At 43.0% G+C, this 15,003-nt stretch overlaps 1 protein-coding gene across 1 annotated transcript in view; it reads right to left on the bottom strand.

Moving 5' to 3' along the window:
- Nucleotides 1-896: 896 nt before the first annotated feature.
- The window catches only part of LOC124009481 (lysine-specific demethylase 4A-like), a 40,398-nt gene continuing 26,291 nt past the window's right edge, over nucleotides 897-15,003 (bottom strand). Inside the window, 6 exon segments of the mRNA XM_046321300.1 lie at nucleotides 897-2,804; nucleotides 6,323-6,415; nucleotides 6,894-7,013; nucleotides 7,695-7,865; nucleotides 11,873-12,061; nucleotides 13,381-13,489. Coding sequence (XP_046177256.1) covers nucleotides 2,664-2,804; nucleotides 6,323-6,415; nucleotides 6,894-7,013; nucleotides 7,695-7,865; nucleotides 11,873-12,061; nucleotides 13,381-13,489 — 823 coding nt within the window. The 3' untranslated portion in view covers nucleotides 897-2,663.

Here is a 15,003-nt window from a genome sequence, read left to right as displayed (position 1 = left end):
GCACCAACTGTCAGAGCAGCTCACATATTACTGCACCTGTACATAGCCCACCTATAATTTAGCCCAAACGACTACCTCTTTCCCTACTGTATTTAATTTATTTATTTTGCCTCTTTGCACCCCATTATTTTTATTTCTACTTTGCACATTCTTCCATTGCAAATCTACCATTCCAGTGTTTTACTTGCTATATTGTATTTACTTTGCCACCATGGCCTTTTTTTGCCTTTACCTCCCTTATCTCACCTCATTTGCTCACATCGTATATAGACTTGTTTATACTGTATTATTGACTGTATGTTTGTTTTACTCCATGTGTAACTCTGTGTCGTTGTATGTGTCAAACTGCTATGCTTTATCTTGGCCAGGTCACAATTGTAAATGAGAACTTGTTCTCAACTTGCCTACCTGGTTAAATAAAGGTGAAAAAAAAAATGAAATGTATTCCAGGTAACTACCTCATGAAGTTGGTTGAGATAATGCCAAGAGTGTGCCAAGACTTGTGCAAAACTGTCAAGGCAAAGAGTGGCTACTATAAAGAAATCTAAAATCTATTTTTGTAACACTTTTTTTGCTTACTACATGATTCCATGTGTTATTTCATAGTTTTTATGTCTTCAATATTATTCAACAATGTAGAAAATAGTAGTAAAAACCATTGAATGAGTAAGTCCATAGATATGGGCCAAACACATTAATTTAAATTGACTGAATTCCTCATGAACTGTAACTCAGTAAAATCTTTGAAATGGTTGCATATATATTTTTGTTCAGTATAGACCGGTAGACGTAATAAACTGGCCGGTGAGTGTATATCTTTCAATAGGATCTTACTCAAGTGAACTATGTCTGACAGGATGTTTGAAATTAGTGTATAAAGGGGACAGGAAACAAGATTTCTTAGTCCGGTCTTTACTGCAACAGTTGATGTTTACAAATGTAATGCACAGAGTTGACACTTCCCGTGTTCATACCAAATCAATCCAAGCGCTTCAAACAGTAGCTATGGAAACAAAACGTAAATCGGCGGTGCGGCTCAAGAGGTGGAGGGGGAGGTGTGTGTGTGTGTGTGTGTGTGTGTGTGTGTGTGTGTGTCCTCCTGAGATAGACTTTACAGCTTTAAATTAGCTACATATACAATACTATCCAAAGATGGGAACGATTTATGTCAACAAGAAACTTCGACAAAGCATTAGGAGGAAGAACATTCTTCTAATGATATGAAAATATATTTTTTCCTATAAAAACTTTATGCAGTTTTCTCACTGGTTGTGATAGGACCACAAACCAACTAGTATACACCTAGGCTGTAATTGACCAACTAACTTTTCTGCACATGCTCAGTTATGTACCTGAACTTAACAGCCACCTGCAAAAGCAATGATAGACATGCCATGGGTACTTTAGGGAGAGAAATAAGTGCTTTTTTCTGCAGGGAGTAGGAGGTTGACCCATGTTGGCATATTACTATAGAGAATGAGAGAGCCCTCTAGCAGCCACAGGGCCATTTTAGCATGGGCCTCACCAAAATGTATTGAACTGAGTGGGACTTCGAACTTCATTGGCCGATTCCTCCTCGTGAACCTGTTGGAGTCATGTCCAGCCAGGTCATCAGGAGGGATCAGCCAATCGGGAAGAAGAAAATGTACTACTTCAAAATGGAGATTGCACGGGGAACACCATTGAGGCAATCTAAGATGCTATAATGGGAACTATGTAGGAAAGCTCTCGTTCATTCTCTATGGCATATATACACACACACACACACTACCAATGCAACCCAGGATGGCTTAGAAAAAAAACAATAACAAGAATCGAGAACCAACTTGCGTCCAAAAACCTATCCACATAACAAATAAATACATCTTGGGGATTTTCTGAGATTGTAAGCACAGTGAGCTGTGGTATCAAACAGTTTCTCAAACTCATACAACTTACATAAATTAAATGCAATAAATCCAAAACTTTAAAGTTGTAAAGCTAAACTTAACAAGAAAACACTGCCCTTTGAACTTAAGGCTTGGGCTACTAACTTCTTCCTATTGTCACAGTAGACACTATCAAACCTGCACATTCCTATGAAGTCCATAAATGTATGTATTGCAAAGAGAATAAAGCAAAACATGTTTGGGGGATTAAAAATCAATCACTCAACAGCATATTACTGAAAATCGGATTGAATAATGGCCTGCATTGTGAAATACCATTGTTTTCATCGACCAATTAATGCTTTTGGATGGGTAAAGCTAGAGATTAAAATGCCACCTCAAGTTCAGAGGAGAAACACATTGTCCAAAGAGGGCAGGAGATAATGCAGGAATGAAATTCTAGAGTTGAGCAGGTCGTCATCGAAATATGTATATAAATAAAAACCTGCGGTTCCGGTTCAATGAGTCGTTCCAAATCCAACTTGTATATTTTATTGAACTATTTCAGCAGAATAGGATAAAGATAGCATTCACAGAAATAAGGGGAGGGTTCATGATGAGCAGAAACTCCCTTAAAGTCCCAGCCCTGGTTTACAAAAATGCCCAAGGGACATGGGAGAGTTTGTTCATACTGGTACCCAGAGTTGGAGCCACTTGTCAAGGCTGTGGGTGCCCAGAGATGCCCCACTCTCTGGGTGTGTGGTGAGTTTATAAGGAAGTAGAGAAAGAGGAGGGTTATTCCATGATAGCTCTGTATATGAGAGGCTCGATATAGTCCTCTCTGTAACGGGAGTTGATGACTCTCTGTCTTTTGGAGCCCTGCTTCACCTCCTTCTCCGTGAAGATGCCGTCGAAGCGCATGTCTGATGCCTTGGACTGAAGGAGTGAGAGAGACAGGCAATGAGAACGTTAGTGACGGCTTAGCTATGAGGTGGCGCCATTAAAAAAGGTAGTATCAACACAGTGGGGCAAAAAAGTATTTAGTCAGCCACCAATTGTGCATGTTCTCCCACTTAAAAAGATGAGGCCTGTAATTTTCATCATAGGTACACTTCAACTATGACAGACAAAATGAGAGAAAAAATCCAGAAAATCACATTGTAGGATTTTTTATGAATTTATTTGCAAATTATGGTGGAATATAAATATTTGGTCACCTACAAACAAGCAAGATTTCTGGCTCTCACAGACCTTCTTTAAGAGGCTCCTATGTCTTCCACTCGTTACCTGTATTAATGGCACCTGTTTGAACTTGTTATCAGTATAAAAGACAACTGTCCACAACAGTCACACTCCAAACTCCACTATGGCCAAGACCAAAGAGCTGTAAAAGGACACCAGAAACAAAATTGTAGACCTGCACCAGGCTGGGAAGACTGAATCTGCAATAGGTAAGCAGCTTGGTTTGAAGAAATCAACTGTGGGAGCAATTATTAGGAAATGGAAGACATACAAGACCACTGATAATCTCCCTCGATCTGGGGCTCCACGCAAGATCTCACCCCGTGGGGTCAAAATGATCACAAGAACAGTGAGCAAAAATGCCAGAACCACACGGGGGGCCCTAGTGAATGGCCTGCAGAGAGCTGGGATCAAAGTAACAAAGCCTACCATCAGTAATGCTCTAGTCGGCTGGCCCTCGCTACATATTCGTCGCCAGACCCACTGGCTCCAGGTCATCTACAAGTCCATGCTAGGTAAAGCTCCGCCTTATCTCAGTTCACTGGTCACGATGGCAACACCCATCCGTAGCACTCGCTCCAGCAGGTGTATCTCGCTGATCATCCCTAAAGCCAACACCTCAATTGGCCGCCTTTCGTTCCAGTTCTCTGCTGCCTGTGTCCCCCTGCTTAAGCCAGTACATGTCCAGGCCCGTCTGAAGTTTGCTAGAGAGCGTTTGGATGATCCAGAAGAAGATTGGGAGAATGTTATATGGACAGATGAAACCAAAATATAACTTTTTTTGGTAAAAACTCAACTCGTCGTGTTTGGAGGACAAAGAATGCTGAGTTGCATCAAAAGAACACCATACCTACTGTGAAGCGTGGGGGTGGAAACATCATGCTTTGGGGCTGTTTTTCTGCAAAGGGACCAGGACGACTGATCCGTGTAAAGGAAAGAATGAATGGGGCCATGTATCGTGAGATTTTGAGTGAAAACCTCCTTCCATCAGCAAGGGCATTGAAGATGAAACGTGGCTGGGTCTTTCAGCATGACAATGATCCCAAACACACCGCCCGGGCAACGAAGGAGTGGCTTCGTAAGAAGCATTTCAAGGTCCTGGAGTGGCCCAGCCAGTCTCCAGATCTCAACCCCATAGAAAATCTTTGGAGGGAGTTGAAAGTCTGTGTCGCCCAGCAACAGCCCCAAAACATCACTGCTCTAGAGGAGATCTGCATGGAGGAATGGGCCAAAATACCAGCAACAGTGTGTGAAAACCTTGTGAAGACTTACAGAAAACATTTGACCTCTGTTATATGCCCTTTGTTGGCAATGACAAAGTATTGAGAAACTTTTGTTTTTGACCAAATACTTATTTTCCACCATAATTTGCAAATAAATTCATAAAAAATCCTACAATGTGATTTTCTGGATTTTTTTTCTCATTTTGTCTGTCATAGTTGAAGTCTAACTATGATGAAAAATTACAGGCCTCTCATCTTTTTAAGTGGGAGAACTTGCACAAATGGCAGCTGACTAAATACTTTTTTGCCCCACTGTAAATAGAATTGAAGAAATACATTTACAGACAGTACCAGTCAAAAGTTTGGACACCTACTCATTCCAGGATTTTCTTTATTTTTACTATTTTCTACATGGTAGAATAATAGTGAAGACATCACAACTATGAAATTACACATATGGAATCATGTAGGAAAAGTGTTAAACAAACAGAATAGATTCTTCAAAGTAGCCACCCTTTAACTTCATGACAGCTTTGAACACTAAGCATTCTCTCAACCAGCTTCACGTGGTAGTCACCTGGAATGCATTTCAATTAAAAGGTGTGCCTTGTTAAAAAGTTAAATTCCACAAATGATTTCCTTCTTAATGTGTTTGAGCCAATCAGTTGTGTTGTGACATGGTAGGGGTGGTATACAGAAGATAGCCCTATTTGGTAAAAGACCAAGTCCATATTATGGCAAGAACAGCTCAAATAAGTCCATCAGTACTTTAAGACATGAAGGTCAGTCAATATGGAACATTTCAAGAACTTTTAAAGTTTCTTCAAGTGCAGTCACAAACCAATCAAGCACTATGATGAAACTGGCTCTCATGAGGACCGCCACAGGAAAGGAAGACCAGAGTTACCTCTGACGCAAAGGATAAGTTCATAAGAGTTACCAGCCTCAGAAATTGCAGCCCAAATAAATGCTTCAGAGTTCAAGCAACAGACACATTAACATAAACTGTTCAGAGGAGACTGAGTGAATCAGGCCTTCATGGTCGAATTGCTGCAAAGAAACCACTCCTAAAGGACAACAATAAGAAGAGACTTGCTTGGGCCAAGAAACACAAGCAAAGGGCATTAGACCGATAGAAATCTGTCCTTTGGTCTGATGAGTCCAAATGAGGTTTTTGGTCTTTGTGAGACGCAGAGTAGGTGAACGGATTATCTCTGCATGTGTGGTTCCCACCGTGAAGCATGGAGGAGGTGTGATGGAGCTTTGCTGGTGACATGGTTTGATTTATTTAGAATTCAAGGCACACTTAACCATCATGGCTACCACAGCATTCTGCAGCGATACGCCATCCCATCTGGTTTGCGCTTAGTGTGACTATCATTTGTTTTTCAACAGGACAATGACCCAACACACCTCCAGGTAGTGTAAGAGCAATTTGACCAAGGAGAGTGATGAGTGCTGCATCAGATGACCTGGCCTCCACAATTACCCACCTCAACCCAATTGAGATGGTTTGGAATGAGTCGGACCGCAGAGTGAAGGAAAAGCAGCCAACAAGTGCTCAGCATATTTGGGAACTAATTCAAGACGGTTGGAAAAGCATTCCTTATGAAGCTGGTTGAGAGAATGCCAAGAGTGTGCAAAGCTGTCATCAAGGCAAAGGGTGGCTACTTTGAAGAATCTAAAAACTCAAATAAATATTTTTGATTTGTTTAGCACCTTTTTGGTTACTACATGATACCATATGTGTTATTTCATAGTTTGGATGTCTTCTATTATTCTACAATGTAGAAAATAGTAAAAAATAAAGCAAAACCCTTGAATGAGTAGGTGTGTCCAAGCTTTTGACTGGTACTGTAGTGGGTATTATAAACAGGGACCGGATCCAATATTCCTTTGATAAATCGATGATTTGTGATCTCATTTCATATGACCTAATCTGATATAAATCAGTTCATATAAAGGAACATTGGGAGAGGCGCGTCTCACCATTCGGGACTTGACTCGTTTGGGCAGCTCCTCGTCTAGACTGTAGACTTCTTCCCTCTTGGCAGACAGCGACGACCCGTCCTCAAACTCCATCTGAGTCAGCGCACAAAACAATGATGACGTCGCGCAACAATTTCATATTTATTTTAATGCATGTGTTGTGTATGAAGTGCATGTAAAATATGGGAATTCGTATGTGAAAAGAGTAGCAAGAATAAGCTAAATGTTTACATTAAAGACGAAAACAACCCTGTTTCTGGAGAGCTACCCTCCTTGAGGTTTCCTCCAACCCCAGTTGTAACTAACAGCTTATCAACCAGCCAATTATTAGAATCAGGTGCGCTAGATTAGGGCTGGAGTGAAAACCTACAGGACCGTAACTCTACAGCAACAGGGTTGGAGAGCGCTGCTACAGAGCTTGAAACTGTGGACCACATCTGTGTTTGATGTGTTATTAGAACACCTGTACTTGCCACCCTTATTACAACCCACGCTTTCCCTGTAAAAGCTCAAACCCCGTAAATCTGATGAACGTGTTTGAGGCGAGGCAAGTTAATGTGGTCCCTATTACCTGGTACATAGGGATGGAGTGCGACGCGACAAACTTGGCCCCGTAAAGCAGGTTGTCGGTCCAGCGCACCTGCACTACGTCGCCCACTGTTGGCGGGCCCAGCCTCACGCAGTCCCGATTCTGAAACCAAACCATAGACAGGGTCATCATATAGGCCATATAAATACACCAGAGACGTAACACTAAAAAGCAGGATCAATGAGTCAGCTAGCTAACTGCTGAACAACCAACTATTGATTTTCTGGTTTGTTAATAAAAGCTAAACATAGATATGAGTTTTAGTTGTTGAGACAATGAGACCATACCGGTTTCAAAAATATATTTCAAAACATTTAAGCAAGATATCTGGCTAACTCATTGATCCTGCTTTGTAGTATACCTGTCTGGACCATTAAAGCATGTCAATATAGTCAACAGCCCAAATGGATTGATTTGTTGCCACTTTTTAGGATTGGTGAATTTCTATGATCAATACTACCACTGTTTTTGCCATACCACAGTAGCTCACAGCTTGTACTGATAAAAACAGATTGATCTATTGGCACTGTTGCATTAGGGCTCCTAATTGTAATACAATGACATTGAGAAAGGTAGAGTTACAGAAACGGTGTAGCATTTGTTGCCATGGCGACTGCAGCTCATTAAGCAGATATATATATATATATATATATTTTATATTCAATAAAACTTTACGGTCCATTTGTTACAGCGAACAAAAAATGTGTCTTTTGCTCCTTGTCAACACCTCCAGATAACATTTTATGACACCAGCAACCAACGATACCGGTGACGCTTCCTCACCTCAATGTCCTCTGGGAAGAGGTTGTCGCTGTAGGAGCCGTCATCGAAGACGACCTCGTAGAAGGTGGCGATGGTCAGCTCCAGCACCTCACACTGGTAGTAGCGGCCATTTTTGTGCTTACAGATAACATTCTGGCCAACCTCTAGCTCTCGCATGGCCGCCTTATTGCGCTAGGAGATAAGAGGACAATAAATCATACACCACTCCAAATAGCAAGGATGTTAGCCCCCAACAAAAACTGCTCCCCGGTGGCGATGATGTGGATTAAGGCAACCCCCCCCGCAGCTTTCTGTTTAATGTGCAGCCCACTGCACTGACTACATCAGAGCAGCCAAAGGCACAGAGACAACCAGCAGAGCAGAAGTGTTGATATTCGCTCCAACCAATTACAAGGAGTGTTAGTATAAAAGAAACATAAACCGTCCGGAATATTCTATCGTTCATAGATACAGCTTTTTAATACAGAACACATACACACATTGTGATATCTGTCTAACGTATGAGATTCTGAAAGTGTTTTCTGTATACTATATAATCATATTTGTAACCAGACTTACCTTTTGTAATGGCTCGAGGAGATAAAGTTGTACTGAATTGAATATAGTGTTGCGTTACAGCACTGAATGAACATAGAGGTTTAAACCGATGGCCTATACGACTGTAAACAAACCTTAGAACTCTAACCCGAGCTGAGAATGAATGACAGGCTAACCCCCCCCCACACACACACACACACACACACACACACACACACACACACAACCTTTTTTGGACTCACTCATGCAAATGCTCGCAACAACACTTCGCATAAGGTGGCTGACATAAAATAAGAATGTAAATGTTCCAAGAGTCACAGAATTCTTTCTTCATCATGTCAAAGTGTCTGTACCTGCTTGCAGGCATTCTAGGTCTCACTGTAAGGGATAGGACATCATGTTTCTATATGGTCACATGGTCTCTGGTTTGGAGTTTGTTGTTGCTGCGCAACATTTAGATGGGTATTTCATTAGGGAAGTGCGTTTTGATTTGTTTCGTCTAGTTTCAAACTGGCAACATTTAGATGGGTATTTCATTAGGGAAGTGCGTTTTGATTTGTTTCGTCTAGTTTCAAACTGGCAACATTTAGATGGGTATTTCATTAGGGAAGTGCGTTTTGATTTGTTTCGTCTAGTTTCAAACTGGCTTTCAACCTGAACACTAAGCTGCAGGTATTGTCTGCTGTGCAAACAACAGTGTCTTCAGAAAGTATCGACTTATTCCACATTTTGTAGTGTTACAGCCTGAATTCAAAATAGATTTGTTTTCCTCGCCCATCTACACACACACACACACACACACACACACAATACCCCATAACGACTAAGTCAAGTCAACCATGTCGACCATGTTTTTCAAAAAGTTTTCACATTTATTGAAAATGAAATACAGAAATACTTCATTTACATATGTATTCACGCCCTAGAGTCACAGATGTTAGAATCACTTTTGGCATTGATTAAAGCTGTGAGTCTTTTTGGGTATGTCTTTAATAAGAGTTTTGCACACCTGGAGAGCAGAATATTTGCATTTTTACAATTCTTCAAGCTCTGTCAATTTGGTTGCTGATCATTGATAGACAGCCATTTTCAAGTCTTGCAATAGCTTTTCAAGCTGAATTAAGCCAACATTCAGTGTGGTCTTGGTAAGCAACTCCAGTGTATATTTGGCATTGTCTTTTAGATTATTGTCCTGCTGAAAAGTGAATTTGTCTGCCAGTGTCTGTTGGAAAGCAGACTGAACCAGGTTTTCACTCTCTGATTTTGCCTGTGCTTAGCTATATTCATTTATTTTTATCAGCTCAAAAGACAGTCCTTGCCAATGACAAGCATACCCATAACATGATGCAGCCACCATCATGCTTGAAAATATGAAGTGGTAATTGGATTTAGTAACTTTCTGTAAACAAGTTGCATGTTTTGGAAAATTTGGATTCCGTACTGGCTGCCTTCTTTTCACTCTGTCATTTAGGTTAGTATTGTGGGTTAACTACAATGTTGTTGACCCATCCTCAGTTCTCTCCGATCACAGCTATTAAACTAAATGTTTGAAAGTCACCATTGGCCTCATGGTGAAAACCATGAGAGGTTTCCTTCCTCTCCGGCAACTGAGTTGGGAAGAACACCAGCGACTGGGTGTACAAAGTGCAATTAATACATTTACCATGCTCAAATGGACATTCAATGTCTGCTTTATTTTTACCCATCAACCAATAGGTGCCCTTCTTTGCGAGGCATTGGAAAACCTCCCTGGCCTTCATGGTTGAATCTGTACTTACAGATAACTGTAGTCCATGCAACCAATTATGCGACTTAAGCAAAGTTGGACTCCTGAACTTACTTAGGCTTGCAATAACAAAGGAGTAGAACACTTATTGACTCTAAAAATGCCTAAATAAATAAATCCACTGACATTATGGGGTATTGTGTGTGATAAATCCTCAATTTAATCAATTTTAAATTCAGGCTGTAACAAAATGTGGAAAAAGTCAAAGGGAAGGAATACTTACTGAAGGTACTTGATTGTGGAGGCAATAGAAAATGGCAACAAACTCAATATGCAGAGGTAAACCTGTGTGTAGGAATAATTGCTGATATATATGCTGATATATATACACACACACACACTGCTCAAAAATAACATCCTAGATCTAAATGAATGAAATATTCAAAATTAAAGTGGAAAATCACACTACAGGTTCATCCAACTTTGATGTAATGTCCTTAAAACAAGTCAAAATGAGGCTCCCTACAACGCCTGGGCATGCTCCTGATGAGGTGGCGGATGGTCTCCTGAGGGATCTCCTCCCAGACCTGGACTAAAGCATCCGCCAACTCCTGGACAGTCTGTGGTGCCTCGTGGCGTTGGTGGATGGAGCAAGACATGATGTCCCAGATGTGCTCAATTGGATTCAGGTCTGGGGAACAGGCGGGCCAGTCCATAGCATCAATGCCTTCCTCTTGCAGGAACTGCTGACACACTCCAGCCACATGAGGTCTAGCATTGTCTTGCATTAGGAGGAACCCAGGGCCAACCGCACCAGCATATGGTCTCACAAGGGGTCTGAAGATCTCATCTCGGTACCTAATGGCAGTCAGGCTACCTCTGGCGAGCACATGGACTGTACGGCCCCCCCAAAGAAATGCCACCCCACACCATGACTGACCCACCGCCAAACCGGTCATGCTGGAGGATGTTGCAGGCAGCAGAACGTTCTCCACGGCGTCTCCAGACTCTGTCACATGTGCTCAGTGTGAACCTGCTTTCATCTGTGAAGAGCACAGGGCGCCATTGGTGAATTTGCCAATCTTGGTGTTCTCTGGCAAATGCCAAACGTCCTGCACGGTGTTGGGCTGTAAGCACAACCCCCACCTGTGGATGTCAGGCCCTCATACCACCCTCATGGAGTCTATTTCTGACCGTTTGAGCAGACACATGCACATTTGTGGCCTGCTGGAGGTCATTTTGCAAGGCTCTGGCAGTGCTCCTCCTGCTCCTCCTTGCACAAAGGCGGAGGTAGCGGTCCTGCTGCTGGGTTGTTGCCCTCCTACGGCCTCCTCCACGTCTCCTGATGTACTGGCCTGTCTCCTGGTAGCGCCTCCATGCTCTGGACACTACGCTGACAAACACAGCAAACCTTCTTGCCACAGCTCGCATTGATGTGCCATCCTGGATGAGCTGCACTACCTGAGCCACTTGGGTGGGTTGTAGACTCCGTCTCATGCTACCACTAGAGTGAAAGCACCGCCAGCATTCAAAAGTGACCAAAACATCAGCCAGGAAGCATAGGAACTGAGAAGTGGTCTGTGGTCACCACCTGCAGAACCACTCCTTTATTGGGGGTGTCTTGCTAATTGCCTATAATTTCCACCTGTTGTCTATTCCATTTGCACAACAGCATGTGAAATTTATTGTCAATCAGTGTTGCTTCCTAAGTGGACAGTTTGATTTCACAGAAGTGTGATTGACTTGGAGTTACATTGTGTTGTTTAAGTGTTCCCTTTATTTTTTGAGCAGTGTATATATATATTTTTTTTAAAGAGTTAGAAAACTCTTATATAACCCTCTAGAAATATGTAATGCCCCAAAAGCGTATCATCATATGTTTGCACTACATGAACCCCTCCCCTGTAATAGCTACCTCCGGCAGGACGGGTGTCTTGTGCCTGTAGCAGGTGACGTGGACGATGAAGGGCCAGTCGTCAGGCTGCATGAGCTGGCCAGCAGCCTGGGCGCAGGTGGGGTGGACGGCGGTGGTGCAGCGGCCATGGGAACACTGCACACAACAGCCCACGTCCCTCTTCACCCGGCGCTTACAGTAGAAACACTTCTGCGGGGGGGGTTGGAAAAGGAGAAGAGGAACAGCAGTCGGAGGAGGAGAGAGAAGAGGGTCAGAGGGAGGGTGGGAAAAAACAAAAGAGGGGAGGTGGAAGGAGACATGGGAATTGAGAAGATTACAATGTCTCCTTTCTCACTGTTTCAAACTCCCAGGTGCCACCATTTCTGTCATTCCCAGTCCAGTCAGAAAATGGCCTTTTCTCATCTGGGCAAAAGCCTGTCGTCCGCGAGCCGATAAGTGGTCAAAGAGATGTCAGTTAGTTAGTAGGCAAACGGAAGAGTGTCCTCCCCGCCTTGATAGCAATCTTTCATAGAAGATACTCTTGTTTATCCTACACCGGAGTCCTCCGCAGAAGAGTTGAAATCTGCCACATTTAAAGACATTTTATCTATAAAAATGTCCTGCACAACAAAATTTTTAGCACTTTGCACATTTATTTGGGGCCCCACCCATGTAAACCTAATTTTCTCGATGATGTGCGAGTGGAGAAGGAGAGTAATTTCATACAAGCATACTTTCAATCAAGTTCCCTCTCCTAGATTACCTTTGACCTTTTTCAAAAAGGAGGCGAGAGAGGATGCACTGTAGACTAACATGGACAATCAAGTTCCCTCTCCTCGCCGGCTCTCTTCCATTGACCTTTGACCTTTTTCAAAAAGGAGGCGAGAGAAGACGCACTGTAGACTAACATGGACAATCAAAGGAACCATACAGAAGGGGTCAGGACCAGAGTGAGAAGTGAAAGCCATGAAAAAAAGACTTAAAACCAACTTGGCAGAAGTATGATTTTAGTATGAAAAAATGTAAGTTCGTGGTCATATGTACATCTTTAAAAACAGAGGTGCTGGGCTCATGAAGAATACTGAAGAAACAACAACAAACAGAAAGAACAGAGTGTACTACACTCATAATAAGGAAAACCAGTAGTCCTAAACTCACAACAGACAGTCTATACGGAACTTGAATTCAGTATCTCTCAACAGTTGAAAAAGAAACTGTGTCAAATGACTCAACACCGAAACTGCAATAACAGGAAGTTGATACACATCAGTCACGTAACCTTTATTTAACCAGGCAAGTCAGTTAAGAACATATTCTTATTTTCAATGACGGCCTGGGAACAGTGGGTTAACTGCCTGTTCAGGGGCAGAACGACAGATTTGTACCTTGTCAGCTCGGGGGTTTGAACTCACAACCTTACGGTTACTAGTCCAACGCTCTAACCACTAGGCTACATCACCATGTTTGGGCCCTGTAGTCTTGACTGTGTCTGTGGTGGAATAGTAGTAATAGTAATAATAGTAGCTCACCAGTTGGAACCTGGCCAGAGGGATGTAGCTGAGGTCCACGGGATTGCGGTGGGCGATGTTCACGAACCGCGCCTCCAGGACCGCGAGCGCACACAGCACATGCACCCACCTGTGTCACAGGAAACAGGACAGCACATCAAACACAGAGTATGTGTGTGACAGCAGGGGAGAGTATCCACCGAGGAATTTTACTGGGCTTTCATTCCACCACTCAAGGAAACGACAACGTAGAAACGTTATTAATAACTATCAGTATGGATCGGCTATATTAAAACATTTATTTGTATAAATACAAAAACGTTTGCGTCACATGTAGTCTAGACAAAAATGGTTTCATATTAGATCTTGTATATAGGACATCGCCCTCATGCTAAGCTACAGGACTGTTTTGATAGCACAGACTGGAATATATTCCATGATTCTTCCGATGGCATTGAGAGTACACCACATCAGTCACTGGCTTTATCAATAAGTGCATCAATGACGTCGTCCCCACAGTGACTGTACATACATACCCCAACCAGAAGCCATGGATTACAGACAACATCCACACTGAGATAAAGGGTAGAGCTGCCGGTTTCAAGGAGCGGGACTCTAACCCAGAAGCTTATAAGAAATCCTGTGGCAGGGCTTGCAAACTATTACTGACTACAAAGGGAAGTACAGCCGAGACCTGCCCAGTGGCACGAGCCTACCAGGCGAGCTAAATTACTTCTATGCTTCGAGGCAAGTAACACTGAAATGAGAGCATCAGCTGCTCCAGCAGACTGTGTGATCACGCTCTCCGCAGTCTATGTGAGTAAGACCTTTAGACAAGTCAACATTCACAAAGCTGTAGGGCCAGACGGATTACAAGGATGTGTACTCCGAGCATGCGCTGACCAACTGGCAAGTGTCTTCACTGACATTTTCAACCTCTCCCTGTCTGAGTCTGTAATAACAACATATTTCAAGCAGACCACCATAGTCCCTGTGACCAAGAACACTAAGGTAACCTGCCTAAATGACCCAGAAACCCTAGAACCACTTCAATTTGCATACTGCCCCAACAGATCCACAGATGATGCAATCTCTATTGCACTCCACACTGCCCTTTCCCACCTGGACAAAAGGAACACCTATGTGAGAATGCTATTAATTGACTAGAGCTCAGCGTTCAACACCATAGTGCCCTCAAAGCTCATCACTAAGCTAAGGACCCTGGGACTAAACACCTCCCTCTGCAACTGGATCCTGGACTTCCTGATGGGCCACCACCAGGAGGTAAGGGTAGGTAATAACATCCACCACACTGATCCTCAACCTGGCGCCCCTCAAGGGTGCATGCTCAGTCCCCTCCTGTACCCCCTGTTCACTCATGACTGCACGGCCAGGCTCAACTTCAACACCATCATTAAGTTTGCCGATGACACAACAGTGGTAGGCCTGATCACCAACAATGACGAGACAGCCTATAGGGAGGTCAGAGACCTGACAGTGTGGTGCCAGGACAACAACTCTCCCTCAACGTGACCAAGACTAAGGAGATGATTGTGGACTACCGGAAAAGGAGGACCGTGCATGCCCCCATTCTCATCGCCAGGGCTGTAGTGGAGCAGGTTGAGAGTTTCAAGTGCCTTGGCG

Source organism: Oncorhynchus gorbuscha, linkage group LG22 (genome assembly GCF_021184085.1).
Source record: "Oncorhynchus gorbuscha isolate QuinsamMale2020 ecotype Even-year linkage group LG22, OgorEven_v1.0, whole genome shotgun sequence".
In the NCBI taxonomy this organism is placed as follows: domain Eukaryota; kingdom Metazoa; phylum Chordata; class Actinopteri; order Salmoniformes; family Salmonidae; genus Oncorhynchus; species Oncorhynchus gorbuscha.
The sequence above is the reverse complement of the archived record's forward strand: the minus strand, read 5'-3'. Positions and strand labels throughout refer to the sequence as shown.